The sequence below is a fragment of the Euwallacea similis genome, chromosome 10, assembly GCF_039881205.1.
Source record: "Euwallacea similis isolate ESF13 chromosome 10, ESF131.1, whole genome shotgun sequence".
Taxonomy (NCBI): domain Eukaryota; kingdom Metazoa; phylum Arthropoda; class Insecta; order Coleoptera; family Curculionidae; genus Euwallacea; species Euwallacea similis.
In genome coordinates this window covers 3,675,647-3,703,089 of record NC_089618.1, presented here as the reverse complement: position 1 = coordinate 3,703,089, position 27,443 = coordinate 3,675,647, and the positions used below count along the sequence as shown (strand labels likewise).

The following is a 27,443-nucleotide window of genomic DNA, read 5'->3' as shown; positions in this document are numbered from 1 at the left end:
CTTTTGCTTTCCTAATTAAAACAAACTAAATCTGATATCTTTTGATACATGTCCTGCAAAATTTTGGCCAAAATCGGGGTAACAAATTATTAGCAAATTATTTACGTTTTGCGGATGTAACGAGATTTTACTACTTCTGGACAATGATGGAGAACGCAGCGATTTACAAAAAGGTGTGTGTGAAGCGATGTTTCGTATTAAACATTTATTCATATTTACAAATCTGAAATTACAAGTTAACATTTATTATTACATAATATATCTGACAGTTCTAATTTTCCCTTTTCTCTCGTATAAGTTTTACGTGCAAAAAAATGGAACTTCCACGATTAACTATTTTTAGAAAAGCCGGAGGCGATCTCTCCGCAATCGAAGAACACAGACATTTTTTTAAGTTTTTGGTGTTTTTTTTCAACACAGAGTTACTTGATTTCGACCGATTTTTGGCGCTGTAAAAGCATGAAACAAATATTGCTTTTAAAAAACATAGTAAATACAGGACGTCCCAAAGAGAATATTCAAGGGTTTTTGAATAATTTCTTTTTGAGCGCCAGTTGAGTTTAACCCTCCAAGTCCAAAGACGGGAAAGTCTATAACAAGAAGTACGGAATTAAGAATATTTGTACATTTGTCGAAATTAACGATTAAACGCAGGGGCAAAGCTTAGTCTGCCGCGCCAGATTTGTCCCTTAACCCTATTACGTTAAATTATATACAATCTCTCGTCAGTACAGATCTATGATATAAAACATTAGTCAGTTTTAATCCTATGATATCGTGAATCTCTCCTCGGAGAGTGCTCTCGGTTCATCAGTCGCCATTTTGTTTTTGAGAATTTCTCGAACCAAAAACACCCTTTGACTGGCACCGCGTAAGCAAGTATTGTCAGTACTATACGCCGAAATAAAAGAATATTTACAATTTTGAATATAAACAGTACCCTTTTTCCTATAGTTTTCGTTTGGCAGTACCACGGGTTTACAATCTCATGTGGAAGCCATCACACGGGACGAAGTGTCATTTTTTTAACGAAACGTCACACTTGTCAAGGTAATGACACTTTGTTCCGACGACGTCACAGTACAATCCCTCTAGCGGTCACAACCTACAACACTACGAGTTGAGCACTAAAATGTAGTGTTTATTATTGGACACTCTCACTTAATACACACGATTATTATTACTTTGTTTTTAATTAGAGCGGCGGAGGTGTTAAGCGGCGCAAAGTGCAACGAAACTTAATAATTATTAAGAAGTTTTTGACGTCTGTCACTTGTCAATAACTGGACAACAGAAAAACAATGTATTAGCGCAAACGTCATCAAACCGAACATAACTATCGTATAAAATCTTAACATTAAAATCACAGACGTTTGTTAAACAAAAGATAAAATTAAAAGCAAAAAATAAATAAATCGCGTTTGTCAAAGCTTCCACGTGACCTAAATCAATAAGCATCTTATAGTAGTTTCATAAGAGATTTGCTGAGTAAATCCAAAGTGCGCATCAAGTGCGATAAAATGCCCTCGAGTGTTACTCTGACATGTGACGAAATACCATAACAGTTGGCTATTTTGTCGTCATTAGTGCCGAGTTAACACGTCAAAGGGAGTCTATGACAGTTGATTTGCAGCACCCCCTCCTGGCTGTCTTGTTACCCAGCTATTTAAGACCTAGTTCAGTCAAATTAGACCACGAAAAGGAGCCTAAAAACAACTAAACCTCCAAGTAAAATAAAACGATCTAAACAAAAGAACCGTATCAAACTTAAAACTAAAATTAAAACAAAATTAATGGCAGTTACAGGTCAATGTCAACCACGCATGCTTTGGTCTAATTGAACTAAAATCCGAGACTGACGTTATCACTGTCAAATAATTGACAGTGACTTATTCTTCCCCCGCCTGCAGTCGCTCGTGCGCGTTTAAACGAAACTAAATTCGGTGCTGAGTTCGCTCTCCCACGGTCATGCGCCGTCGGTGGTGGCTTTGTGTTTGCCCCCCCATGCGCCGCATCGAATACCACAGCTGTGACACAACTTCAGCGGCGGGTAAAGCCATATGCAGGGTACGATGAGGGAGAGGAGGGTGAGCCCGACCCAGCGGCGCGCACACACGTCCGATGGCTCATCCTCGCCCTGACATCTACAACGTGAATTTTTTTCGGGTCAAAAAAGACACAAAAAAAACCATCGTGCGATGTTACTGACCTGCAAGAGTTCCGCTGAAAGTCGCCCTCGGAGTCAGCGGCGCAGTGGTACATCGAACAGTTGACGAGCGGCAGACAGGAGATCCAATGAACGATCGATCGCACCGTGTCGGGCGCGTATTTACAGGAACCCCGTTTGTTTTGGTCTCGGGTGAAAGGCTGAAAATGTGAATAATTTGACACCTGTGACAAGAACGGCATTTTGACATCGCAGACATCTGACATCACATAGGAAAGACGCTTACCTCGTTGCAGTGCCGGCAAATGAAATGCTGCGGCCGTTTGACGGGCTTGAACACTTCGGAGAGCGGTTGGGGCGGTGGGGGCGGCGACGCTTTCTTGAGCGCCGTCGGTGACTCCCACGTGGGCGGCAGTGGCGGCTGCTGGCTGAGCGGGTTTTCCAGGTAGAGGTACTCGTGCCTCGCCTGCAATTGGACGTACTCCGAGGCCCCTTTAGGAGGAGTTTTATCAATTTTCATTCGTCGATTAATGGTTCAATATTGGGTACCTTTGGGTGGTTCGAACACAGGTTGTCTGGGTGGTTCCGCGGGTTTCTCGCGTCCCGCGTACGTGATCCTGCTGGTTTTCAGGGGGTCCGCGGTACCGCTTTTACCGCTGCTATTCGAGTCGGTGCTGCTGCGTGAATCTTTTGGGTCGCGGGGCAAATCCAGCGTCTGAAAGTAGTAAGACGTCAGTGGATGAGAGAAAAGTGGTGACAAACAATGGTGTGACACTCACCATAAACACGTCATCGTCGGCTTCTTGAGGAAATTTCGGCAGAGGCATTGAGGGCGAAGTGTTTGTGATACCTGCGTGAACAAACAATTTTGTATATCAACGATCTGAAGAGAAAATGTTTTCGCGTAAATGGCGCAACAACAAGCCATGCAACGTCTCATTATGTGCAATGTGTAACCACCTTAATTGTAATTAAAACGCACAAATTGAGGCGTTTATTAAGCGGATGCGTCACGGTCTTAATAATCCTGGGAACGTGCCCATTCCGGGAACCTGATCATTGTTTTCGCTCAAACAAAGTGAAATGACTCATAACATGTGAAGAACCGCTTAAGAAATCATAGTTAGACCGTGTACGTATCATAAACTCAGACCGTAGTGGCGCCATCTCCACTCACCGTGCAGAAATCCCGTAGTGAGGAAAGCAATGAAAAAAGACAGATGGAGCAAATAAGATCATTTACCAGGGCGAAAATGGCGTCGACAAGGTTGACGACCGCATTAAGAGCGTCGGAACGCCACTTACCGTCCAGCAGGTCCTCGACGGCCGTTCGTACGCCCTTATCGAAGGCGCGCGCATCCGCTGCTGCCTGGAACGTCAGGCCGAACCGCTTCGAACCGGTCCGCCAATGGTGGAACGTCGGCATCACCTTGTTGTATTCGAAGTCCTTTTTTATCGTACAACTAAGCACCACCTGAGGAAAGTGCAACAGTTGTCCATAAAAATCTGACAGCTTTGACTACAAGTAACTAATTAGAAAGACGATTTCGACAAGGGAAGTTACAAATGATTTATTGGGATATTGACAGTGACTTTGACAAGTGACAGAAGTTCATCTTACCGAATTATCGCTGATGCGCTTGCCGTAGATGAGGTAGTCGTGCTTCGGTTTGTCGGGGGGACCGGCACCTTGCGCCCTCGGGCGCCTGCGAACCGACACGTCGCTGAGGCCGCCACCGCCCAGGGGTACCCAGCCGCCCGAGGAGTCGTCCCTGGACATTACCTGAGCGCGCACGCGCACCAAGTAATTGCCACTAAAAATGAAAGAGAAGCTTGAGCTGACAGTTCCTGAAAGGCCTGGGCGTTTTACGAGAATGGGTGCTTAAGTGGCGTCTAACTTCCGAGAGATCACACAAATTTTTCACGATTCAGAAGGACACTTAGCATTCTGGAGAATAGTTAAGTTGCCCCTGAAAGTGAGGCTTCAGGAGGAAACCGAAACCCTTAGAACACTCCAAATTCAGGAGAACACTTGGGTTTCTCTAGGGAGTCTTAAGTTTCGGAAGATTTAGACGAAACTCTTTTTAAAAGACCTAGGTTTTCCTCGAGAAAGCTATGGGTTTTAACGATCATTAAAACTCTAAAGAATACCTAAATTTCCCAAGAACACTTGAGAACCTAAGTTTCGAAAATTCCCCAAAATCCTCGGTGGGCATCTATATTTCTAAGGAATACGTATACATTAAAAAATACCTAAACCCTCGTGGAATACCTGAGGCAACTAAGTTTCAGAAGATCATTAAAACTTTTGGAGAACCCCTATCATTTTTGCACGAAATACTTCAGCTTCTAAAGGACAATAATATTTAAGGATAATGCCCAAATTTCCAAGGAATACCTGAGCTCAAAAAATTATGCGGGGTTCCCAAGCCTCGAAATTCTCCCAACACATTAATAAGATCACTTAAGTTTTCCTAGGAAAACCTAATTGCGTGGCCTTGAGTTTCAGGAGAACACCTGCATTTTTCTAGGTAGCCCTAAATACAAGTTTGGAAAGGACACTTAAATTTTAGGGGAACACCAAGTGGACCTAAGTTTTTGAAGGACACTAAAGTTCTGCGGGAAATTTGTAATTCTTAAAAGAACTTCTAAATTCGTGAAGAATATCTTGGGAAACCTAAGGGTTGGGGACACCTAGAGCTTCAGATGGACCGAAGTACCTGACTTTTCTATACTTAAGTAGGCAATTTCTTAGTTGCTTGATGCGAAGAGAAAGTTTGGTACTTGAAAATAACTCCAAAGAAAAACTACTACAACTTCATATAGTTTTCTACTACAATACTCTTATCGTTAAATTTTCAAAATCGCGAAACTTGTTTTAAATTTAAGTTTCAAGTTTTCCACAATTTCAGGCTCCCGTGCTCCAGACTTCAGTCAAATATCTCGTATTTGGGTTTTAATATAGCTTAGGTCTATTCAGCTACAAGATTAAATGATATTTGAGTTCTTGCGACTTACTAAACCGGTCCATGTGTCTGCACGTTGGTCTGAATTTTCATCGCTTCCTCCGGCACTGGATCGGAGTCAGACGAAGAGTCTTGTTCCTCCAACTTACAAGATTATCAAACCCCCCACACGACTCCGAAACCGCCTCCCCCGTGAACACCTTAGATCACCCTCAAAACTGGGACAGCATAGAACCACCGCTGTCCATCAAACCCGAAAACAAAGGACAATCGCGCCTCCGCACCAACCGGACACGGTCCCCTTGACTTTCGGACGACCTCACGCGAATGCTTTCGCCAACGAACTAAAAGCGGAATGCACGTTGGAATCGGTGACGATCTTTAGGGGAGCACTCATTGACGTCATCGGTGATGCGCCCCCCATAGGCCAGCGTCGTCGGGGGGAGGGATGGAGTCCAGGGGGGAATTAGCGGAGGGGGGGTGGATTTAGGTAACTGGGTAATGCTGGGTTCAGTGAACGGGTTGCGGGAAAATTCGGTTTTTGTTTTTGTTGAAGGTTTATGGTCGATGCAAGCAACTTCATTGAACAATCGGGGGAAATAGGGATGCTTTTAGGACGAGATTTAAAAATGAGATAAATGAACGAGTGTCTCTAAACGTAATGTTTGATGCTCGAGGAATGTGTCCGCTCAACCTGAAATGGAGATGCATTTGAAGATGATGAGGGCTGGCAGAAGCGTAATGTTGTGAACAAAGCTTCTTTCGGGAGAAAATCACAAAATATTACTCACCACTTAATGAAGAACTATCACAAGGAACTTGTTTGTTACCCAAAACTGAAAAGACGAAAAAGCGGGACACGTAGCTGCGTTCTCGAGATATATTACGACAGTCATGGAGACTATCACCATTTAATGGAAAGCTAATACAGGATGTTCAAGAGAGGAGGGAGTGAACAAAACACCAATCCCAAACGGTTTACAATTCTCACCTTTAATTGAGATCACAAACTGATTTTTATCATTAAATCAGACTTCATGACCACACTAATTACAACTTAGAGCAATATAACGACGTCATCACAGACTGATGGAAACTCAGGAAACCAATGAAGAACTATCACAGCTCAATGAAGGACTATCACAACTTAATGAAGAACGATCACAACCTACTTTTATGCGACCGAACTGGCCTCTGAAATGCGACAATTAACGACCATCAATTCTGATTATTTTTGTGTAATGGAACGCTACCATCACTTAATGGAAAATTATCACAAACTATCAATTTGTGTTCGAAATAACGTTCGATACATCACAATGAACGACTCGACGGGTTCCGTACAATGCAGAACTATCACAGTCGAATATTCGAAAATGGAAATAATCGCACCTACGTCATGTGGGTGTTCCTCGTGTCAGTTTTTGCCAAAAGTAGTCACGTTTTCCTCATCCTTGACGTCAGTTCACGTCCATGAAAGGTTGTGGCGATATTGTTCCAAACAATTAAAATGGAAACTTTGACACGGCCAATTAATCGCACGCTTTTTCCCTTTTTATCGGCCCTTTAATAAGCGGATCTTTATACCACGGATAATTCGATTCCTTGTCGGTTGCGTCGACGATCGCTTTGTTTTGCAAGGGCGGACGGACAGCCCTTAGGTGTGACGCACGTTATCCGAGCCCTTTAATATTTTCGGGCCTAAGGGGTTTTGAGTGACGTCGTTTTGACGCCTATAGGTACGCAAATCTTTGCCACGGTGGGCGGTGATCAAGGACGTGCGATAAGTGCAAGTCTGCACCCCTTTCAGCGCAAATTAGGGGCTATATTTAGTCCGTGGTAAAAGCTTCGAGGCTGACCTTTAAGGCACCTATCGCGCCTCCATCTCCATTAAGAATACGACAGTTTACACCTCGAAAAACAAGCAAATCGTTAATCTCTCGAGTGCGTCCTCGCAAGAAATATCTCCAGCGCGGTACCACTCCCCTATGGGAAACGCTGAGTACCCGAGGGTGTTACCACGCAACCTAATGTTTTTCCCAAACGCCGGAGTTTAACAACAAAAATCGGGCGCTCGCAAAACTCCCCCCGTGGTGCCGAACTCCCGTGACGTCACCCCCACCCTCTCCGACATCCACCCCGCCACGTGGTCCTCGTTTATTGACGTTTTCATTCTGGTTTTGCAGTTGACTCTTATTCTTGATTTTTATCAATGTACAGGGGGAGATATGAATGGCGCTGCTTATGTAAGAGGTTCGGACCCTTCAGGGGAGATTGACTTGGCTGATTAGAGGGTGATGCTATAGATGTGAACGCCTCGGGGGTTTCTGGAAAGTTAATTCGATTTCTGAAAGGTTGCTCATGTACACCGACACCTTCCAATGTGATTGAACATGTTTCCACTTCTCTCTCGAACATTGCTTGAATGGAAAAGCAAACCTTTGTTTACAAGCCCGAACTCTCTCCTCTATCGATTCATCACAGTTTCATTAATGAAACAACAACGCCTATAGGTCGAGATGAAGGCGGCAACGTCGCAATGCGCATCTAACCTACTTCGGCCTATGAATGACTCTCCCCCAAAGGGTGATACCCTCTGCGGCTATGGGGAACTGGGTCAGGCTAATACCGGGCGAGCCAGAAAATAAGGTCACCAGCTATTTTTAGGTTAAGTCGATGGGGAAGTGAATCGCTGGCTCCGCCATGAATGGGGACCGTTCATGAATCGAAGACCAGCGATGAAGGGGGGGGGGGGAAGCTCGCCCTTCTTGAGTTGTTTGTTGCACTAGGAGACTGGATTGGGAATTGTTGTTTAAAAGGGGTAAAGGAGAAGGAGGAAGAGGAGGAGGAGGAGAAGGAGGGGTCCAGAAAGGCCAAAAGAGACAAAGAATGAATCTCAACAGACAAATAAAAATCCCGAAATGCTTTTTGATTTCCCTTCTCTGCTTGAGGGCACAGACCTCTTCAATGGGTCAAATGCACCCCCTCTCCGCGGTGGCCTACTTTAAACTGCTGACGTCACACTGAACCCCCTCTAATCCAAACCTGAACTACATTCGCCTATGGCCCACCAATACGGTGGCGGCGCGCTCTAAAAATAGCAGAAACCTGGCAATTCAAAATGCAATTTAAATTTCAATCTGGCACGGTTATTTTCTGGCTGGTTAGCCCTTAAGGGCGTACCTTACAGGGCAGCTTCGAACTTCGAATTTTTTACGCTTTAGGTAAAGCTCTATCCGATTTCAGCCTCCCTCCCGCGGACGCGAGAAGGGAGGGGGCTTACTGACCTACTTTTGCGTATGAATGGCCTCGCTGGAGGGCATCAACCTCATTCGAGGGGGGAATGTAGGTCGTCCAGGACGATGCAAGACTAAATTTAGATACTAGAGAGCGATCGGTAATGGGGAAAATTTCGACAACGATCAGGGGGTGAGACGAGACGGGGCGCGTTTGTTTGTTTGTTTCTTTAAAGAAAATCAGGTTCAAGTCACACACAAAAATATCGAGGAACCGTATTCATTATTGCTTCAAATCATTTCTTAAGGTATAGAGCGACTCTCTCCAAGATAGTAATTTTGACGGATGAGACGCCTGTCAACTGTCACTTCTAGCAACAATTCTCTAATATAACCTCAAAAAAACGGCGACATTTTGCCATCTTAAAAATTGTGTCAAATGAAACATTACAAATGACCTCTCAACTTATTCAGGCTTTCCAAGATGACCACTTTGACTGATGAGACGCCTGTTAACTTAACAGCAACTGAAAATGAATGAGAAAAATAAAACTGACTATAATTGGAAAACTATCATGACCTAGCAGCTTTAATTCAAAGTATCACAACTTAATGAAAGAACTATCGCTAGTGATTTAAACTTGGACTGAAAATGAGATTCATTCCAAATCAATTCCCTAGGCATAAGACTTTCCAATATAGCGATTCCCAATTGACAATAATGACCTGACTGTCATTGCTGTATATTTTACACGCAGATACTCTAAAAAAAATTCAAACCAAAGTCAACCAATTTCGAGGCGCCAAGAGGACAAATTTGCTGGATAAGACGTCTGTCACCTGTCATTTAAATCCGCATATAACTCACAAAAATACCTTCAAACCCCTATCTGGATTTTTTTCATAAACAAAACTCATTCCGCGTCAATTTTCAAGGCAGAACCAATTCTTCAAGATGGCGACATTAACTGATGAAACGTTCATGAACTATTATTTACATAACCGCATATAACCTCAAAAATATTTAAGACGTCGTAGTCATGAAAATTTTGTTCACAAATCAGACTCGTTCCAAGGCATGCAGACACATGCGACTACGACTAACAAGCTGTCATTACTGTCAGTTTTACCACCATATAACCCAAAGAAAATATCAACGCCATCTTTAAGTTTTGTCAGATCTGACATATATCAATTTTGCATGCGCATAACCTAAAAAAATAAAGTTGCTGCCATCTTGCAAATCCAGTCACATGACCTCAATTCAAAACTACAGCCTGGGGTCTCTTTATTATTTATTAGCCTTTCAAATTACTTAATGGAAAGAAATTGGGTCAATGAATGCTCATGAATGGAGAGGGGCGTTACAGGTTAACGGGGGCATATAAATACCCCCCTTACGAAGGGAGGTAAAAGAGTAATAATTGGAGCGACTGCGATGACCTGAAGCACATTTTTCCACTTTATACTACCTTATGCAAAATCGTTATCTAAACGTGCAAACCCGAGGAATCTGTACCCTCTTCGGAATATCGATAAACGGGGGTCGCCAATGTTGCCATGCTCCGTTGTATTGATCGCGCGAGGGTGCAACGGCTCATCCACCATTCGATACAGAATTTAAGGCATTTGAATGTAACATTTGATTGCTCAATTAAGTGTACAGGGTGATCCCAAAATGCCCAGTTTAGCGGAAGGAGTTCAAGGATGATTGCCCATAAGAGGTTATGAAGGAGGGTAATAATAAAAAAAGTTATGTTACTCCTGTGTTAAAGTTAAAAAAAAGTTAATTTGACAATCTGAAAGACAGAAACGTACTCTACTTTTTGGGCTAAAATGAGGGGCAGACACCGGCGAAATATTTTGGTATACATGTTTAAGGTATTTCAAGGGCTTTTTGATATATTTTGAGGTATTTATAAAGTACTTTAGCTTGCAAAAATTCACCACTAACCCCTTGATTAAAAGTTATTAAGAATATTGTTCCCACATACTTTCTCTATCTTTCTATGAATACTAGAGGCATGTCAGTGAATTATTTCAAAATCTTCTTTATTACAGAGTTACTCTAAGTCATTTAGTTATGATCAATTTATTGATTACTGATACTGAGTATGAATGGTAGAACCAGGAAGTTGAAGACAGTTTGCGAAATATTACAACTTATTCCCAAGTTTATCGAAGGGCTGTTAAGTTCCCATATTAAAGCAAGGTTACAAACCAATGGTAACCCATTATTTCTTATTTAACAGGAAATTTATACCACTGCTATACTTACCGGCACTGCAATAATTTGCATCTTAATTTTGCAAAGAAAAAGCTTGTCAAAATCAAAAAACCTAGTAATTTGGTTGGCTAATGAGGAAGTTCAAAACCAAAGACAAGAGGAGTCATAATGAGAGTTAACTACATGTTGTTTTAGAGCTGATAAGTTATCCTGTTTTAAATTTCGAAATAATTATCATAAGAGGCAATCTGGGGTAGGAATTTGGAGCTGTAAGATGATAGAGAGACACTAGGTAAAAACCGCATGCAAAAAACTAAATGGTCTCATTGATAAAAATCATAACCTCTACTCTATTGCTTCAATTAGTGCTTCAAATATTAAAGCACCTTCTTGTCCTTTCCCCTTTTACATTTAAGACTTTTATTTCACTCTCATGAACTTGACAATGCAGGGGCAATAATTGAATAACCTTTTTAAAAACGCTGTGGTTACATAAAACCAAAATTGGCACATAGGAATACTTTCCCTGCACCGAAGTATGAAAAATATGAAATAAATTCCCTATAAGTGGGAGCGTAGGCGCCGCCGGAGACAACCAAATTAGCGGCAAGGTGAGGGCCGAGTGGGTATTTTTATTCAGGTCTAAATCAAGAAAGTCATGAATGGGTATTTCATTGATTAAACGCCGAACGTTTTACATGAATCAAACTAACATACAGCCTGAAATAGAACGCACACCGGATCGGTTAACCAGCCTGTATGACCGCTTAAAATAAACAATTAACACCCAATTAAGCCCGGTTTCCGGTGTTTACAGGACGGAAACGGACCATGTTGGTCATGTCTTAGGTGGACAGAGCTTTTGGCCTGAAATTGGAGCTTTTTAAAGCGGAGATGTTGCAATGCAGGTGATTTCATTCACTGAGAATCAAAGGACAAGCGTGAAGGGCGGAAAAGGGCCATAATAGGCTGGTCAAGGCGACAGCAACCCCCAGAAAAGGGTGTTGCACCCGCTCGGTTTCAGGGCGAATTTATAGGCTTGGAGTAGTACTTACTCCTCAGTTCTTTCGGTCATGGTTGGTCACGATGAAACTCCTACAGCTCAGGCTCAGTTTTTTTAGGAAAACCCACATTTTCGCACAACATCAAACCAAACTTTAGCACACGAAAATCAACACTCCACCATTGAAAAAGTTGCCGTTCCACTGTCACTGTCAGTTTCATTTGCGGCATTGCCGGAAACAATTATGAAATCAAATTTTTTGAAAGAAGAACAATCTTTAAGGTCATTTAATGCCATCTGAGGATTGTAGCTAATAGATCTAATGGCAATTACATAATTGAAAACCAAAAATTCCATTAAAAAATTTTAAAAATCGAGAAAAACACGCAGAAAGATGGCAACAGTGCATTGGTGAATGACATTTCTTCCATTCAACGCGTGCGCAGTGGAAGAACGATATGAACTCGCGGCGGGAATTTTTCCGTTATTGATTATGCGATCATCATGCAGTTTTATCGATAATAAGATACGGCGAAGCTTCAATAAGGCCTTGTTTGACCAAAATTACATATTATCATCCTTTAGGTAAGTGGTTAAAGTAGCGATTTTATGCACAACACTTACCCCAAGCGTAGGGCAGTATAGGGAGCCTTTGTCTTGCACTTTTTACGCTTGTTTCCAATAATGTTTCTTTAAAAACACTTAACAGCCTTCGTGTTAATTTTATAAACTATTTTAGAAGTTATATTTTAATAAATCTTAGCGGAAAAAAATAAATAAATCGAAATTATTGGAAATTGTTTGGGGCGCCATCTTGATAGTAAGTATTGTAATACAAACGTCACCACGACGAAAAAATAAAGTATCTGTAATCAGAATGACGTTAGAACGTGTATAGAATGTAGACAATGAGTACATTTTTTTTAGACATTCCAAAGTTTTCTCGTATGCTTAATTTCGAGCAGAATTAAAATTCTCATAATCTTATTAGGTACATTCTACAGATAAAAAAAGCGAACTGACCGCACAAATTACTACTTTCGATATGCGCCTTCTTAAAAATAAAAGTACGCTCCGTCACCTTTGTATTACGACTTCGTGGCTTCACCTTTTCCAGAAAAATGGGTTTCGTGGTGGATAAAGTATCGGAAGACTCCTTCTACGAGAATCTGCTACTAGGTCTCTCCAAAGTCCTGGAACGCAGCCCTTGCGTGTCCAAACTGACCCTCAAACGCATATCTGGAGTGCGGTTGGTGGTACCTACCTCGCCTTAGAGATCCCCGAATGCATTTAAATCGATCCACAGGCAAGCGGATATAAGAGCTTGGGAACACAACAATGGAGTGATCCTCCCGGAAGATTTGCGCTCCTTTTTCTCCTCCACTAACGGGTTCCTTTTCACCTACGAGTTTTCTTATGACTACCGCAGCCCTAACGATGAGGAGAAGGATTTCAGACTGGGATCGATCCAGATAAACGCTCTAACTGAGCTTACCAGGGCTTTCGGGTATGAAACCAAGAATAGCGCACAGGTTCAGAGCGTTGGGAAGACTTGGACGCTCACTTTGTCGAGGGAGAGCAAGGTATAAGCGTCATTAGTTTATTGAAGAAAGGGAAAATGTAGGTTCGTGCAGGTTTTTGAGCTGGCAAATGTGGACGAAAACGTCAACGTGGTTTTGGTTTACCCCACCTCCTACTCAGCACCCACCATTTGGTTCTATTGCAGCGGACAGAAGCAATTCACATTTTTGGCGGAGGATTTTACCACGTATTTCCGCATGTGCATCGCTCATTTAGGTGAAAATCGTATATTTCATAATATACTCATCCGGCGTTACTTAACCTTAGGTCAATAAGCCTTTGTTTCCAGGTATTCCCTCCTGGCAATATGCATACTCCAAAGAGGGCGTGCCCGAATGGACAAGAGAAATATTCAACGTGATCGCTCCAGGGGTCCTAGCGGACGATCGGAACTTGGTGGATGTGCACAGCTACAAATACTGTATCGAGCACGTTAATAAAGTCGATTCTAATATTTTTACAATGGCGCAAAGTGGAAGTAATATGGTGCTACCCGCAGAGCGGGCCCAGAGTAACATGCGACAACCAGACGTTAGAAGTCTGCGGGAGAGACAGAAGGTCAAGGCTGTTCCAAGGAGGGCCGTGAGTTGCAAGAATAAAAAGGGTGTGTGAATATACGATAAATTCATACCTTCAAATAAATTATGATATCTCATTTCGAATGTGAGTCAACTTTGCACATGTCAACACCCTCACTACAAGCATCACTATAAAATCGTGAAATTTGGCAACTTCTGGGGTCTTAATCCAGTGGCCTATGGCGCACCAAATTAAACGACTGATTACTGGATAACAGGCGATTAGTTCTCTCGGTCAAAGGACTGGACACGTCCCGCAAAGACACGCGCAAACACTCCTTGGAATCCCCCGAAGCGAAAAGAGCAGAATCGCCTAGAGGACAATTTTTACATCATTTTGAGAATTTGCGAAGGACTTCCTTACCTGAAAGCCACTGCTCCAAGAGACGTGGCTCTCCGAGGGACACCGGGACATCCCTAAAACTAATATCACTAGTGCTGTTTCTATCACAGGAGGCGAGGTCCCTATAGGAGTCGTCATCGACGCAAGAATCCACAGAGCGGCTAATTCGAGGGCAAGAGGAGGACGGAATTGCATCCCGATTGATGTTAATGGAACGCGAGGGCGCCAAGGCATCGAGGTTTGACGAGGGATCCAGTGGATCTGTACCTGAAAGTTCAAGTGTAGGGAAAATTGATAGGAAATTATCAAATTGAATATTAAAAACTAATTTCAATTCAAAATAAAAATTTCACTAATTTACCTTCTTCTATAGAGTCCGAATGGATGTAGCTCACATGAATTGACTTAATCTCCTCAATTCCTAGTCCAATTCTAATGGATTTCTCTTCCTTGATGACTGAAGGCATAAAAACATTGAACAAAACTAAAATAAACACTTGAAAAATAAATAAAATAAACACGAATCCAATATGGCCACCGTTGAAAACCAACGTTATGTGTATCGCTGAGGCCATCTTAGACTCGTATTTGACCTACCGCTGCCCTTATCGTCAAATCGGTATCCGCCAGAGGCGCACCTATGGAACAAATCCTGACTGATTTGCCGATTCAGATACGCCTCTGGTACTGCCAACACCTCGCTCGATCCCTTGGTGTTGCGTTCCTTTCTGCCACGCTTCGGAGACAATTTAAAAATATTGAAGGACTTTTTCGGCTGGGCGCCGGAGCTGCGCTCGGGCACTAGACGTTCCCTTCTAATTTCCTCCTGAATTTTGTCTAGAAGAAAATTTTGCAGTTACATCTCAATCACTAACAAAACAAATACAGAAAAAACGAAACTAAAATACAGAATGATCATTACAAAAAAACCTCAAGTAGGCGGTTGAAATATCAAAGGCATGTCTTGGAAAATTTCATGAGCTGTCACCTATTTGTTAGAAGTTTGATGGTAAATACATGGTTTAATCAACGCGCTACGTTTACGGTTAATTTAATGATCACTCTTTACATTTGAATTAATAAAAAAAAACAACAACATCACAACAAGTGCTCTTGGTTTTTTTTACCTAATAACGGGTCGTTTAAGTTAGAACTCGATAGGCTAGAAACAGATGACGGGCTAACCAACCTGTCCAATGACACGGCGCTGTCACCTGTTAACGTCCCACTGGTGACATCGGCGGATGTGAAAGACCTGTCAGTTTTGAGATGAGATGCGTACCTGTAAAAATTGTCAGTGTCACCTGTAAACACTTAATGACCTTTTTACCTTAGTTTATCAGTCAAATCGTCTCCTAATAAAAAGCTGCGCAGATGCTTCAGCGTTTCCTTTAAATCTACCGTCAATTTGTGGTGCAGGTACCATCTGAGTTGGCTGATATTTTTATTGAGGAGGAATACTGCGTAGCTGAAATGGGCGCGGTCTCTGCCTTTGGTGTAGAGGGGGAATCTATGCACGCAAATCTGGAGCTAATCTACAGCCAAATTTTAATTAAATCACTTACTCGCGCTCCTTATCTGGAACGTCAGGGTAAACCTGATCATAGATCAGCGATCTAGATCCGAAGTGCCTCATTGGGTGTCTTAAAGGAACTTGCAGGATCATCGAGCACATGACCAGGACGTGGCAAACGTAGCCTAGCACGACTGACACGCCTGCGTCCTGACAATCTAACAATTTGACTTTTGGCAAAATGAGTTTCAAGTGATATCTATATATTTCTTACCAAGAAGCAACTCTGAGTCAGGCAGATGTATACCCAGCATGGTATACTTGTTCTCATTGATTTGTTTGTCAATAGGATAGATAAAGAGTAGCTCTTTCAAAAGATCATGTTGCCTTAGCCACAGCTGTTCACTGACTAATAGGGAGTATTCTTTAAGCTGGGAAGTGTTTCGTTTGTACTCATCCCATTGATGAGATTCTTTGCTTAGGATATGGTAAAGTGACATTAAATTGGAGTCTGCAAAAAAAGAGAAATCTATGCTTGAGAATTTGAAAATAAAGGTGTAATCAATTTTTTTTTTAATTATCTCACCACAAACACTAAAGGAAATTTATTGTACTTCCCACATGTGGAAAATTGAAATGAGATGAATAAAAAAATGGTCAAAATGCAATTAAAAAATTATGGAAAAAATCTAAATAAAAACAACTTACTTTTCTCTTCATTGTCCTCCACCAATTTAACTTCTATCTGTTTCAATCTCCTAAAATTGGCACTCATCTTGTCCTTCTCCTCATAAAGCAGTCTTAGTCTGAATCGACATGTCTCTATCTTCCTGCTAAATTCAGTCATTTGCTCCCGCTCAAGCTTCGTGGGTTTCTCATGCAACATTTTATTCAGTGAATTCATTGTCAGCAACTGAGGAGCATATCTAATGCTGCTGCTCAAAACTTGTGAATGATCCAATTCCTGCTCTCTTTCAGATGACTTTTTGATCTTTTCTTTGACGTTTTTAACATCCTCCTTTTTGCTATTAATTTTCCTTTGCAGCTCCTGCAATCTTCTCAATTTTTCTAAGGTATAGCTAATAGCTACCTCTCCTTTAGGAGCTTTTACTGCCACTCTCCTATATAAAACTTGCTCGTTACGAGCTGTTTCTATCAAATTCAAGTTTTTCTGGAAGGGCAAAGGTTTTTCAAGGTCCATTTGCACATAATCCTGACTAGTAAAGTAAGCACCCTGCATGAAGAAGATCACAGTGTTGGCTTTGAAATATTTGGGCTGCAGAACAGTAATTTTGTTGCCCAGATAAACAAGTCCTGAGAAATTCACACCCCAAGTCAAGATGATTTGATCTCCATTTTTGGTAGCCTTCCACACCCTTAGTACTATCCCAGACAAGTTGGTTTGGATAAAAGGATTGAAGCGGAGCTCTCCCCATTTAGGGTGTTGACCTTGTACAGGTTCGCTAGTATAGAAGGGGGAGGACATTGGGGTGTTATGTAAGGTGAAATAATAAAAGGCTTTATGGTCCTCAGAAATGTTATAGGTGAAGATTTGGTAGATGTGACGCAGCCGGAGCTAGAAGCACCAAAAAAATGAGTGGATATAAACAGGAAATACATCCAGATTGTTAGTATGAGTTGACTGGGAGGCACTTACCTGCTGGGTGATGAGACAGGCCCATTTGCGGCATCTTTGCCGGCCCAAAGCAAACTCAGCAGCGGTAAAATTCATGGAATCGGCGAATTCCGAGGGTTTATCCATGATAACACCCCAATTCTTCCAGTTTCCAGGTGAAGGAACATTACCCTCTTGAGACTGTAACGCAAAAATTTACGATTATAGTATCAAATATGAGGCTACGCCCTTTTACACTGATAATTAAGGCGTCTTTGAGACCTCAAGCACGCGTTTTGTTCTAAATTTATCGAGAAAAATGGGTAAATTTTGTATTTCCCCACAGAAATTCTGGAAAAATTATAATTGTTTAGTGTTGAAGCGAAGTGTCATTGTCATTGTCAAAAACAGCTGATTAGATTGTATTGGGGATGTTGAGACAGAGACATATAGATGGTACTGAGGTATCATATTAGGAATGAACTATGTGGCTTTTAATAGGGATGGGGAAGATGGCGACTAAGGTAGGTGTGAATTTTCCAGTTAATTTAACATATTTCAACGCATAGAAGGATTGTAAATTATTTATAATAATTTTTTATTAATTAGGCCTGAAACTAATGAATGAAATGTAATTTATTTTAGTTAATTAGAAAATACTCTTGATGAGGGTAGGAAATGTATTGGAAGTTTTCTTCGGGGGTTTATCGATCGATTTTGTGTTTAGAGGTCTAACCGACGCTTAATTAATAATAAACCCTTCCAATGGGCCCTTTTCATTGTTGATTACCCCAGTTCAAAGGCTTACGCCGCTATGTAGTTTATCATGATAAAATTCTCGGTTCTTGCGTCCGTGATTACCATGTTTACCATCTGCGGCCCATACGTGCAATTGCTGCCTTAATTAAAACGAATAGATTTGAGATTTATGAATGTTCCAATGAGAAACATTCGCTTGCTAACGGCAAAACAAAGAAAAATGAGAAATGTTTTCAATCAAAAAGAAAAACTTCGTTGAGACGTGGACGTCGACTTTTCCCTCTAAATAGATATAAAAAGGTTTTAAGCTTGGGAAAATTAAATTTTCCGAGGATCCGGATTGCTCTGCATTAGAGAATCGGGGGAAATAAGAAAATATTTTATTTGGACAAGAGCAGCCAGGTTCGTTTCCCGGACGGGTCCCGAATCTTTAATTTCCTTCGTTACACATTTCACCATTTTCAATAAAAAAACTTTAATAGGTATCTACCTCATATAAAGCTCATGCGTAAGACCGAGACATCAGTTTTCACCCCCCAAAGAAAATATTCAGTCGTCAACCGGCGTCGCCCCACGTAACAGCGTCGCTGCCGATCCATTCCGATCGCCCGAGAGTGGTGAATCGTGTCACGTGACTCGGATTTAAACTTTGCCGCCCTTCCGGTCTGTTGGCATGATTGAACTTTGAACCAGCGCGAATCGCCCCCATAAGAGGGTAAGTTCAAGTTATTTTTTTACCCACACGTGAAGGGCCATCTGAAGAGCAATCCATTATTCTCAAAAAAACAGAATGAAACAGGCTCAGGTTCGTCCTAAAAACCGAATTTTTCGCAGGACCCTTTCTTTGTCATTGATAAATCTAATCTCATATTTTACGTCCGTGACGTTGCGGCACCAGTTTTCTTTACTTATAAATAGATATCTACGCCTTATTTGTCTTGGAAGTGGGATTAGGACTAGTGTAAGCTGAAAATGAGAGTCCTGGCGTGAAAAGTCGCTGCCATTGTCGTTAACATTTAAAGGGGATTTCCCTTTGAGCAACAGAAACCCACACTTTAACCTTTCCAGATATACTCTATTATTAACTCAGAGGAAACGGTTTTAGGCTCAATCATTTTTAGCATCTTCCGTAATGTCTTATTCAGGGAAAACGTCGCGTATAAAACCGGTAAAATGCGTAGCGTAACGTATAATTTATTATAAAAATTTAAGGACTCCTATCCCTCATCGCTCTGGAAGATTAATAAGTCCGAAGTGTTATTTTCATTGGTCTGAGATTTTCTGAGCACCTTAAGGGCTTTCCACAGGAAATAGTGAGGTACAGAAAGGTCACTCTAGCGACACTGAGGCCTTTCTGACCCTCCTAGAGAGATATTGAGTGCGGGGTGAAACTCAGAAAAAAACGTTAAAGTTGCATACCCTGAAACTGAAACTAAAAATTGCTTTTCGCATCCTGAGGCTGTTCTGAGCCTCCCAATAGCTTTTAGAGGGGGGAACTGAGTTTGCATAATTCGTAAACTCTCATTCTACATCACTCTAAAACGTCCCGAGCAATCTAAGTTATCATATTGAAATTTCTTGGTTCCTCTGAGGCCTCACTGAGTCCGATTGAGCTGTTTGTTGTAGTGACTCCATTCCATATTTAATAATAAATTCCACTAAAGTTTCCGTACATATAAAAGCATCTAATTTTAAAGTTAAATGGAATAAGTTATTACATACATCGGAACACATACGAGTACACGCAATCACATCTAAGTTTGGTGTGTGGGTAATGTAATGTTGAAGTTGAATAATGAAGTTAGTTCAGATAGATATTATTTGTGTTTCTCTGTACACATAAATGGAGGATAAATCGATTTATTTGAGGAGGCTTTTCCGATTGATTCATTAAAGCTCCGTGTCGTAAGGGGTTATTTCGCGGTTTTCTCTGGTTTTAAATGTGCTGCGAAGTTACAGCCAGACACGAACGATTTGAGGCACTGGACGAAAGTTTGCTGCATCGACGAGTTGTTAAAGTGATAATTTAGCATATTCTCTAGTGGAAAACTCAAGTTTAGACACGTTTTATTGGTGACAATGCCTCGTTGTTTTGTACTGAGAAGGAAAAAGAGTTTTTCATTAGAAAATCAAAGTTGAAATGGGGATTATATTCTCTATCGAACTAGTTCGGCAGCGGAGCAGTTGTGATTAAAGTTAGAGCATGATTAGACGCTCCTTCGAGAATATGAAAATGGGGAAGTTTTCGGGCTGCTCAGTTCTTGACGAATATTCATAACACCCAATATTCTCTGTGAACTTAGATTAAATTGGGAAATTTTATTGCAAATTTTGAGTGGTTCTAAGAGTATTTGCTAAACCTCAATTAAAGTGAGTTTCTGAGCGTCTCGAAGCCGCAGCGTTCCCCACAAATTCTCTCTATAAAATAATTTCGAGAAAATATCAGTCAGTTCCAACTTCAAATTCGAGGAGCTTCGGGTCTCAGTAGCACGTGATACCTGTCAAAGCTGTCATGTCAATTGCCACTTGTCTACCTGGCACTTAGAGCTGTTGCATTATCTCGAATAGAGTTGCGGTGGCTACATCCACTTCGAGTTTAATCCAGAAGCGAGTTTAATACAGAGAAACGCAGAGGCTCAATAAACAGGAGTTGCATTTAGAGCAAACCGAGAAAACCACTTTAAAAAATGGCCGCCGGGGCTTACAGCGTTGCAACCGTCTCTTGGGATTTCGAGGCGAAACAGGAACTTGGTAAATAGCTTCTGTTAGGTAAACTGCAATATCCTGTCTTAAGGCGGTTTTTAGTGTGTGAGTGAAAGCCGGAATTTGCCAGTTTTCCTCGGATTTGTCAAGTGGCAGTTGTGGCCGCAAATCCGGCGTAGAAAGCCTTTAGTTGAGTTCAATTGTAGTAAATTCCCCTGAAGAGTATTTACGGTCAAATTCAATTAAAAGAGTGTACGAAGTACTTTGTTCTTGCCTCTGCACGAATTGGCAGCAAATTCAATTCCTTTGGTTTGAAGCAATGGACATTGTCCAAGCAACAAGCTGCCATTTGCAATTAGTGCCTGCACGTCTGCAGCGAAATTAATTAGATTTTCGTTTTAGGCCGAAGCAACCCCCAAGCGGGATGTTTAGGGTGGATTTTCGATCTCTGCAGTTATTCAAAGTTTCCCTCCCTTTTCAGTCATTCCGCGGTTATTGGTAATTTAGTGAAATAGTTTCAGTTTAGTTGGGAAAGATTTTCTGCATTACCCTCATCACTCTAGATAATCTCCGCAATCAGGGACACCCCCTAGCTATCATTAGCCACATAGCTACATACGCTAACCCCCTGTTATTATTTACATTTGCGTTATCTTCACCAGGGGACTTTTTGCTAATCCCCTGCCTGATTACGTTTTCGGATTTAAGTTTTTGTCTTAAAATTTCCATTTGTCCCGTCCTGGTCGGTGTTTAGGACCCGCTTTTTTGGGGGTGTAAATAATTAATCCCCCTGGACACAGAGTTTCCATTATTGTGGTCTAATTAGCTGGTTCAAGAGGGATTACTATTATAGATCCTATTGAGCCGCAAACAAACCCTCGCGTCTGTGTTTGCCCGAATGAAAACCTCTTTTGAAAGGAGAAATCAGATTTCCAGGGGTTTTTATCCTCTATAAAAAATTAAAGGAATCTGGCAAATAGGGTAATTTTAAGGGGCATTTTGAGGAGGCTTAAGCGCTCTAAGGAAACCCATTTATGGGCAGTTTTTAGGGGCTTTAACTCTTCTAATCGAGACCGGATTCGGCAAATTTCAATAGAAGTTTTGAGGGGTTTTAACCCGCTCCACTCTCACTCCACTCACAAATCGAAAAATTTCAAGGTGGGATTTAAGAGCGTGGAACTCTCTTTAAACACATTAATCTCTATAAGTTGAGGGCTGAAATTCCAGAGAAATTTCAAGAGAAATTTTGAGGCGTCAAACCCGTCTCATAAAAGCTCAATGGAAGCAGGTTTTTCGATATTTTTAACTCATCTATTGTCTATTAATTGGGGTTTTCGAGCTCAATTAAAGTCAGGTTTGCGGGGTTTTTAAGCCGCTCTACTCTCTATATGTTGGAACGGAAATTTGGAAATTTAACTTTAGGTTTTGGGGCTCTTCAAGTCTCCGCTCGGAATCTTAATGTAAGTGCGTTTACGAGCGTTTTTAAGTTACCCTCTTCTCCATAAATTGAGACTGAAATCGGGCAATTTCAAAGGAAATTTTGAGGAACTCGAGGTCTCTGCATAAAATCTCAATTTAAGCCTTCTTTCACGGATTTTATCTCACAATATTCTCTACAAATTGAGAATAAAAGGGTGATTATTATTACAGATCCTATTAGGCCGCACACAAACCTTTGCGTTTGTGTTTGCCCGAATGAAAAGTAGTGGAAATCGTGCTTTTTGTGTGATCCATAAATATTTTATAGACGGCGTTTTTGCCGGAGGTATCACGCTCCATAAATCCGGGGAACATTTCCATACGAGTTGGCGGGATTAAAAATAAATTTGTTGGAAAGATTAGGACGTTTTCCTGCTGTGCCATCCTGCAGCTTAGTCAGCGTCATTTGTCTTAATAAGCCAACATAGTGCTCAAACCTCATGTGGCATTTGAACCTCCCCCGGGGCAGATTATCAAACAACTTTCGGAGGTTTATAATTATCTCTCGGACGGTCGCAAAACAAAAAGCGAGGTTAAAAGATTACCTCGAGGTCGAATAACGGAGTTATTTCAACACGACCCCTTCGAGAGTGTTGATCGATATCTCGAAAGCTGATAAAACTTCATAAAGACGAGGTAAACTTCGTTTTCCGGAGGGAGTTTATAAGCGTGTTTTGTGTCTTTAGTGGCGGAATTATTATTTTATCATTCAGAGTTTAACGGCGGAATCATCCGGCACTGAGGAAGGCTGTAACTAATAGTTGAAACGTCGGGGAACAAGACTAATTTTGTGTCGAAAATCTGGACATATGTAATGAAGAATTATGGTCAAGGCAGATGAAAAATGGTAGAACGATTTCGTGCTGCAATGGAGCGTTCTATACACACAGTTTCTTGTTAAACTGGAGCGAACCGCAGGCGACGGAGACAAGCAGGGACATATTGAAATCCGCGATAGTGGCCCATTTAAAAGACTTTTGGCAATTTATTGCTGCTAAATTAACCCACCTCCGCCGCTGATCCACCAAGAAGTGGCCCTTTGAAACAACGATTAAAATTGGAACAAATCGCAGGTGTAGGAAGCAGGGTCGTTAATTACCGCTTCACCGACTAATAAACACCAAAATTTGTTCCTCAGCGATTATTTGGAGCTTAAATTTGGGATGTATTTAACACGGTTTTTACACAGGATGATCAAAAAATATACCGATTCACTTTTAGGAGTGGTGGGAGACATCAATAAAAACTTTTTTCTTAAACGAATTTTTGTTGTTTGAGCAGAAAAGAGGTTATGTGGTTTTGACCATTATACCACCACTTTTTGTGCGTGTTCGATGTTGTTTTATTGAAAAATAAACGATGGCTTACGGTAATTGTTCGAAATGTTGACCATTTGCTTTGACACAAAGATTGCATCATCGGTTCATTCATTTGCGGACGCTTTGGAACATTCCGGGAATAGCTTCTAGATGTGTGCAACTGGCCATTATTCTTGCTAAGACATTTTCCTCATTACAAATACGCGTTTCGTAGACCGGAGACTTGAGATAACCCCAAAGGAAAAAATCCAGGGTGTTGAGATCAGGAGAGCGCGCCGGCCATGCTACAGGACCTCCTCTTCCGCTCCATCGGTGCATATCGAGAGGTTTTTCAAATGACAAATTAACGTAATTTTTTTTGTTTTGCGGGAATCCGTTTATTAAAAAAAAGTTTGCATTGATGCCTCCTACTATTCTTTAAAGTTTTTCAGCATGCCTTCGGGACACCTTGCATACCTTGAAAATCCATAGAAATTTTCATTATTTGACTAAGCCACTGGGGTGTACCAGTATTAAAGTTCAAATGTGCGTATGAAAAAATGGAGATTCATTACGCTGAAATTTGAGTTTGTTTATCAAAAAGCCAGGGTCGTACTCAGAGACTTCTGAAAGGGATAATATCAGGGCACCAGTGTGTGGCCCTTGATTAAACTTGAAGCAATAACAAGTTCCATCCCCTTTTCTTTGAGGTTCTTCCCTTCTCATACGTGAAATCAAAGGGCGCAATGACATTTTATTCCGGGCTCTTTTAATAATGTTGCCAGGATTAGTCGATAATATATCGACGCAGAAACCCGCGTCGCTTTTAATGGGCAAAAAAATGATAAATTTCCACATCAAAAAGGGATTTTCCCCTCTGATTTAGGCTCATCTAATGCGACACATTTTCCCTGGATTGTATATGTGAGTATGTGCTCGACACTAGTATTAAATCTGAAATTTTCCAATGTCGAAGTTGGTATGGTCCAGATTTGGCAACAATAGACGTTGCCATAAAAGCGCAGTAATGAGAGTGCTCGGGAACAACAATAGCTGCCCATAACAAGAAACTAAGAAAAATATCCCTCCATGATGAAACTCTGAAAGCGTCTTTTTTAGTCCGGAATAATTCGGAGTTGCCTTAAGGCGGACGCTCGAGATGATCGAAAAATAAGACAAATGAACTTGACTCCCCTGGGAACCTCCTCGATTGCTCCAAGTTTTTCCGCATTCACCAGCACCTGTGGGAGGCATTTCCCCACCACACACCTTGTTAAACTTGAAAGGAATTTGTTTTGATTAGCGAAAACCGGGGTTGCATTTAGGGCGAAAGCCGCCTTTTAACGGAACTCCGTTAAATAATCCTGTTTCCGAATTAATACCATTAACGGCGCTCCCCGAAGACGTCCGAGTTTAGAGGGAACTTTTATATAAAAGGTTTATCCAATTTTAAGTTCGGAGAACGGAATTGAGTTAGGTCTAGCTACAGTGCAGCTATTTGCTAACGTCGCTGTTTCTCAGCGTTATTGGCTTTGTTTCCGACATAATAATCCTCGATTCGCAACCTACACATGGAATGCTTTAAAATGAATCTTCGAAGATCTTTCATTTGGAAGTTAGACGTTTTTCATTTGGCTCTCTAGATGATTTTTGGCGATTACCTCTTAACAGATAAATTTCGGAAAAATCAACATACTGAGCCCCCGTTTCGCAAAACTTAAGAACGCGCAAAGTCTTTAGACTTTCAGTTTATGTGAAAATCAGTGGCGTGTCCGTTGCCCCGAAAGGGAAAGGTATTTTTTAAATACGCAGCGACACAAATCCCTACGGTTCCCCTGGATTTTTTTCGTCTTCCTAGCTGTCCGCCTCTGGCTTTAAAAATCCGATTTTTTGAAACTGTATTTCGCAGATAGTCCATGGAATTTTCAAAATATATGAGAAACGGTGATGTGCCCCCATCCAATAGCACATAAATTTTCAAAATACAGAGCGGTAAGAATAATCTGCCTTTCTTTCGCGTTCTGTAGCTCACATCGCTACGCCTCTGAATTTCAGGATCTACTTTTCAGATTATAGCCGAAAAATATTGATTTCTTTTTGGGAAAATATCTACATTGAAGTGGGTGTTTTTTGAAGAAAAATTCCCTTGACTCGTGTATAATTTTATTTACGATCGTGTCTTGATCATAAAATAAGCAAATACTGCGGTTCATATAGTCGAGCTGAGTTTAGGCACTGAAAAGACCGTAAAACTGTATCGAGTTTTTATGGCCCAGAAGCTGTGACGACAAATTTACGAGTTCCCAGATAATCGCCTTTAAACTCCCTCACTGTCATACGGAAATTTGCCCTTAAAGACCTAGCGAATTGAAAAGTTACAAAACTTAGTTTTCCTCTCGATGATGTTATCCTTCTCCCTTTGAATCATCGATTGTTTCCATTGATCTCAGAGCCACAAACGGGACTCAATTCCACTTGCTTTCGTTCACCTTTACGGCACAAAGCCTCGATGGCAACAATGGATCGTTATGCCTCCTGCCGATTAACCCCAAAGAGCCATAACACGAAGCATTATTGTTTTGAAATGTCGATAAACGATCAAGACTATGACTGGTATCACACGCGAGGTCTTCCGTGAAATTTGAAGTCCCCAGAAGGCAAATTTGGGTAAAACGGCAAGCACAAAACAGCCTGTTTGCGACCGAAATTGCCGGCGGCAAAGGAGTTCAAAATACAGGGTGTCCCAAATACATACCGACAAACTTTAAGGGGTGGTGAGAAACATCAATGCAAAGTTTTTTCTTCAATAAACATATGCCCGCAAATGAGCCATTTGAGCAGAAAAAGTGGTTATTTCAATTTATCACTCAACAAGACATCGAAAATACGGTTTTTGGTTATTATAATCAGTTTTTGTTCGTGTTAGTAACGTTGTTTTATTAATAAATGAACAATGGCTTACAGCAATTGTTCGAAATGTTGACTATTTGCTTCAATGTAAAGATTACTCGGTTCATTGACTCGCGGACCCGTTGAAATATTCCGGGAATACCTTCTAGATGTGTGCAACTGGTAATTATTCTTGCTAAGACATTTTCCTCATCACGAATAGGTCCTTCGTAGATCAGAGATTTGAAATAACCCCAAAGGAAGAAAATCCAGAGAGTTGAGATCAGGAGAACGCGCAGGCCAAGCTACAGGATCTCTTCTTCCAATCCATCGATGCAAAATGGTAATTTCTTCAAATGAGAAATTTACGTATATTTTTGTTTTGCGGGTGTATGTTAATTAAAGAAAAAAGTTTGCATTGATGTCCCCCAACGCCCCTTAAAGCTTGTCGGTATGTTTTTGCGACGCCATGTACATGCAGTTGCAATATTGATACAGCCAACAGCAAAAGCTCATTAAAATGGCAAGTTTTAATTGCGGGACCAAGGCCTTGCGGCTGTTGGAAACATGTAGAATGCTTTTCTCTACCGGCCGACAAGGGACGAGAGTTTTCAAACAAAATTCCCTGTACTATATGAAAATTACAATGCAATTTTTGAACCAATTAGGCTCTAATTTGACCAACTTTTCCCCGGTGTAATCGAGAAGCTTTAAGGATGATGATAATCCCCAAATAATTGCCTTCTTCGACAAAGACCTGACCTGAAGTGAAATATAATTAAATTTGGGCATTGAAAAGGGCCAATCCGGACGAGATGACAAGTTTAATTTGATCCTAAACCACTAACAGTCTAAAATGGTTTTTGCTGCATTATGAGCGATCACATATTCTTAGAGGGGATTTATGAAATACACAAACTCATAAATAATTCCTCTAGGGGTTCCGCTCACGGATCCTGAGGTGTTAGAGCAAACAGAACGAAAAACTGCACCCCATTTCGCATGAAACAGTCTTCATGCCGCATGCAATATACTATTGATTTTATGTTAATAGCTAAAGTATTATAAATAACTTCGTTGAATGTT

General features: G+C 41.2%; 4 protein-coding genes across 7 annotated transcripts in view; 2 read left to right on the top strand and 2 right to left on the bottom strand.

The window, feature by feature from the left end:
* Positions 1-190: 190 nt before the first annotated feature.
* On the bottom strand, positions 191-11,823 carry Spred (Sprouty-related protein with EVH-1 domain). Of its 4 annotated transcripts, none has more exons than XM_066394666.1 (9): positions 11,652-11,823; positions 3,789-3,981; positions 3,474-3,641; positions 3,345-3,357; positions 2,947-3,017; positions 2,717-2,882; positions 2,454-2,659; positions 2,210-2,367; positions 191-2,144 (listed from the first exon to the last, which is right to left on the bottom strand). In XM_066394666.1, the coding sequence occupies exons 1-9, from the start codon at positions 11,669-11,671 to the stop codon at positions 1,967-1,969; spliced, it is 1,173 nt and encodes a 390-aa protein (XP_066250763.1). In that variant the 5' UTR covers positions 11,672-11,823; the 3' UTR covers positions 191-1,966. The 4 variants fall into 4 exon arrangements, with proteins under 4 accessions (XP_066250763.1, XP_066250761.1, XP_066250764.1 ...); XM_066394664.1 differs by lacking the exon at positions 11,652-11,823 and adding an exon at positions 5,186-5,482; XM_066394667.1 differs by lacking the exon at positions 3,345-3,357 and having other exon boundaries at positions 3,473-3,641; positions 11,652-11,822.
* Positions 11,824-12,063: 240 nt separating this feature from the next.
* Positions 12,064-13,792, top strand: LOC136411879 (tubulin polyglutamylase complex subunit 2). Its single transcript, XM_066394668.1, has 5 exons — positions 12,064-12,184; positions 12,717-12,848; positions 12,906-13,182; positions 13,234-13,396; positions 13,470-13,792. Exons 1-5 carry the CDS (start codon positions 12,093-12,095, stop codon positions 13,790-13,792), a joined length of 987 nt encoding a protein of 328 aa, XP_066250765.1. The 5' UTR covers positions 12,064-12,092.
* Positions 13,793-13,812: 20 nt separating this feature from the next.
* On the bottom strand, positions 13,813-17,502 carry Uvrag (UV-resistance associated gene). The gene is made up of 10 exons (XM_066394662.1): positions 17,272-17,502; positions 16,323-17,190; positions 15,889-16,125; positions 15,667-15,832; positions 15,432-15,611; positions 15,229-15,383; positions 14,699-14,938; positions 14,463-14,585; positions 14,123-14,368; positions 13,813-14,071 (listed from the first exon to the last, which is right to left on the bottom strand). Exons 1-10 carry the CDS (start codon positions 17,374-17,376, stop codon positions 13,923-13,925), a joined length of 2,469 nt encoding a protein of 822 aa, XP_066250759.1. The 5' UTR covers positions 17,377-17,502; the 3' UTR covers positions 13,813-13,922.
* Positions 17,503-18,536: 1,034 nt separating this feature from the next.
* The window catches only part of Ccn, a 30,500-nt gene continuing 21,593 nt past the window's right edge, over positions 18,537-27,443 (top strand). Inside the window, exon 1 of the mRNA XM_066394130.1 lies at positions 18,537-18,703. The gene's annotated coding sequence lies outside the window, so the exon portion shown is untranslated. The remainder of the gene's footprint in view (positions 18,704-27,443) is intronic.

Coding starts and splice junctions, on each gene's coding strand:
- Spred (XM_066394664.1), bottom strand. CDS start 5,226: ATGAAAATTCAGACCAACGTGCAGACACATGGACCGGTTTA. Junction 2,660..2,716: donor TGTGTTCGAACCACCCAAAG/GTACCCAATATT, acceptor CTCCTCCTAAAG/GGGCCTCGGAGTACGTCCAA. Junction 2,368..2,453: donor TTTGCCGGCACTGCAACGAG/GTAAGCGTCTTT, acceptor TCACATTTTCAG/CCTTTCACCCGAGACCAAAA.
- LOC136411879 (XM_066394668.1), top strand. CDS start 12,093: ATGCGATCATCATGCAGTTTTATCGATAATAAGATACGGCGAAGCTTC. Junction 12,185..12,716: donor TACATATTATCATCCTTTAG/GTAAGTGGTTAA, acceptor CACCTTTTCCAG/AAAAATGGGTTTCGTGGTGG. Junction 13,397..13,469: donor CATGTGCATCGCTCATTTAG/GTGAAAATCGTA, acceptor CTTTGTTTCCAG/GTATTCCCTCCTGGCAATAT.
- Uvrag (XM_066394662.1), bottom strand. CDS start 17,376: ATGGATAAACCCTCGGAATTCGCCGATTCCATGAATTTTACCGCTGCT. Junction 15,612..15,666: donor GTTCCAGATAAGGAGCGCGA/GTAAGTGATTTA, acceptor TTGCGTGCATAG/ATTCCCCCTCTACACCAAAG. Junction 14,369..14,462: donor TTCGGACTCTATAGAAGAAG/GTAAATTAGTGA, acceptor TTGAACTTTCAG/GTACAGATCCACTGGATCCC.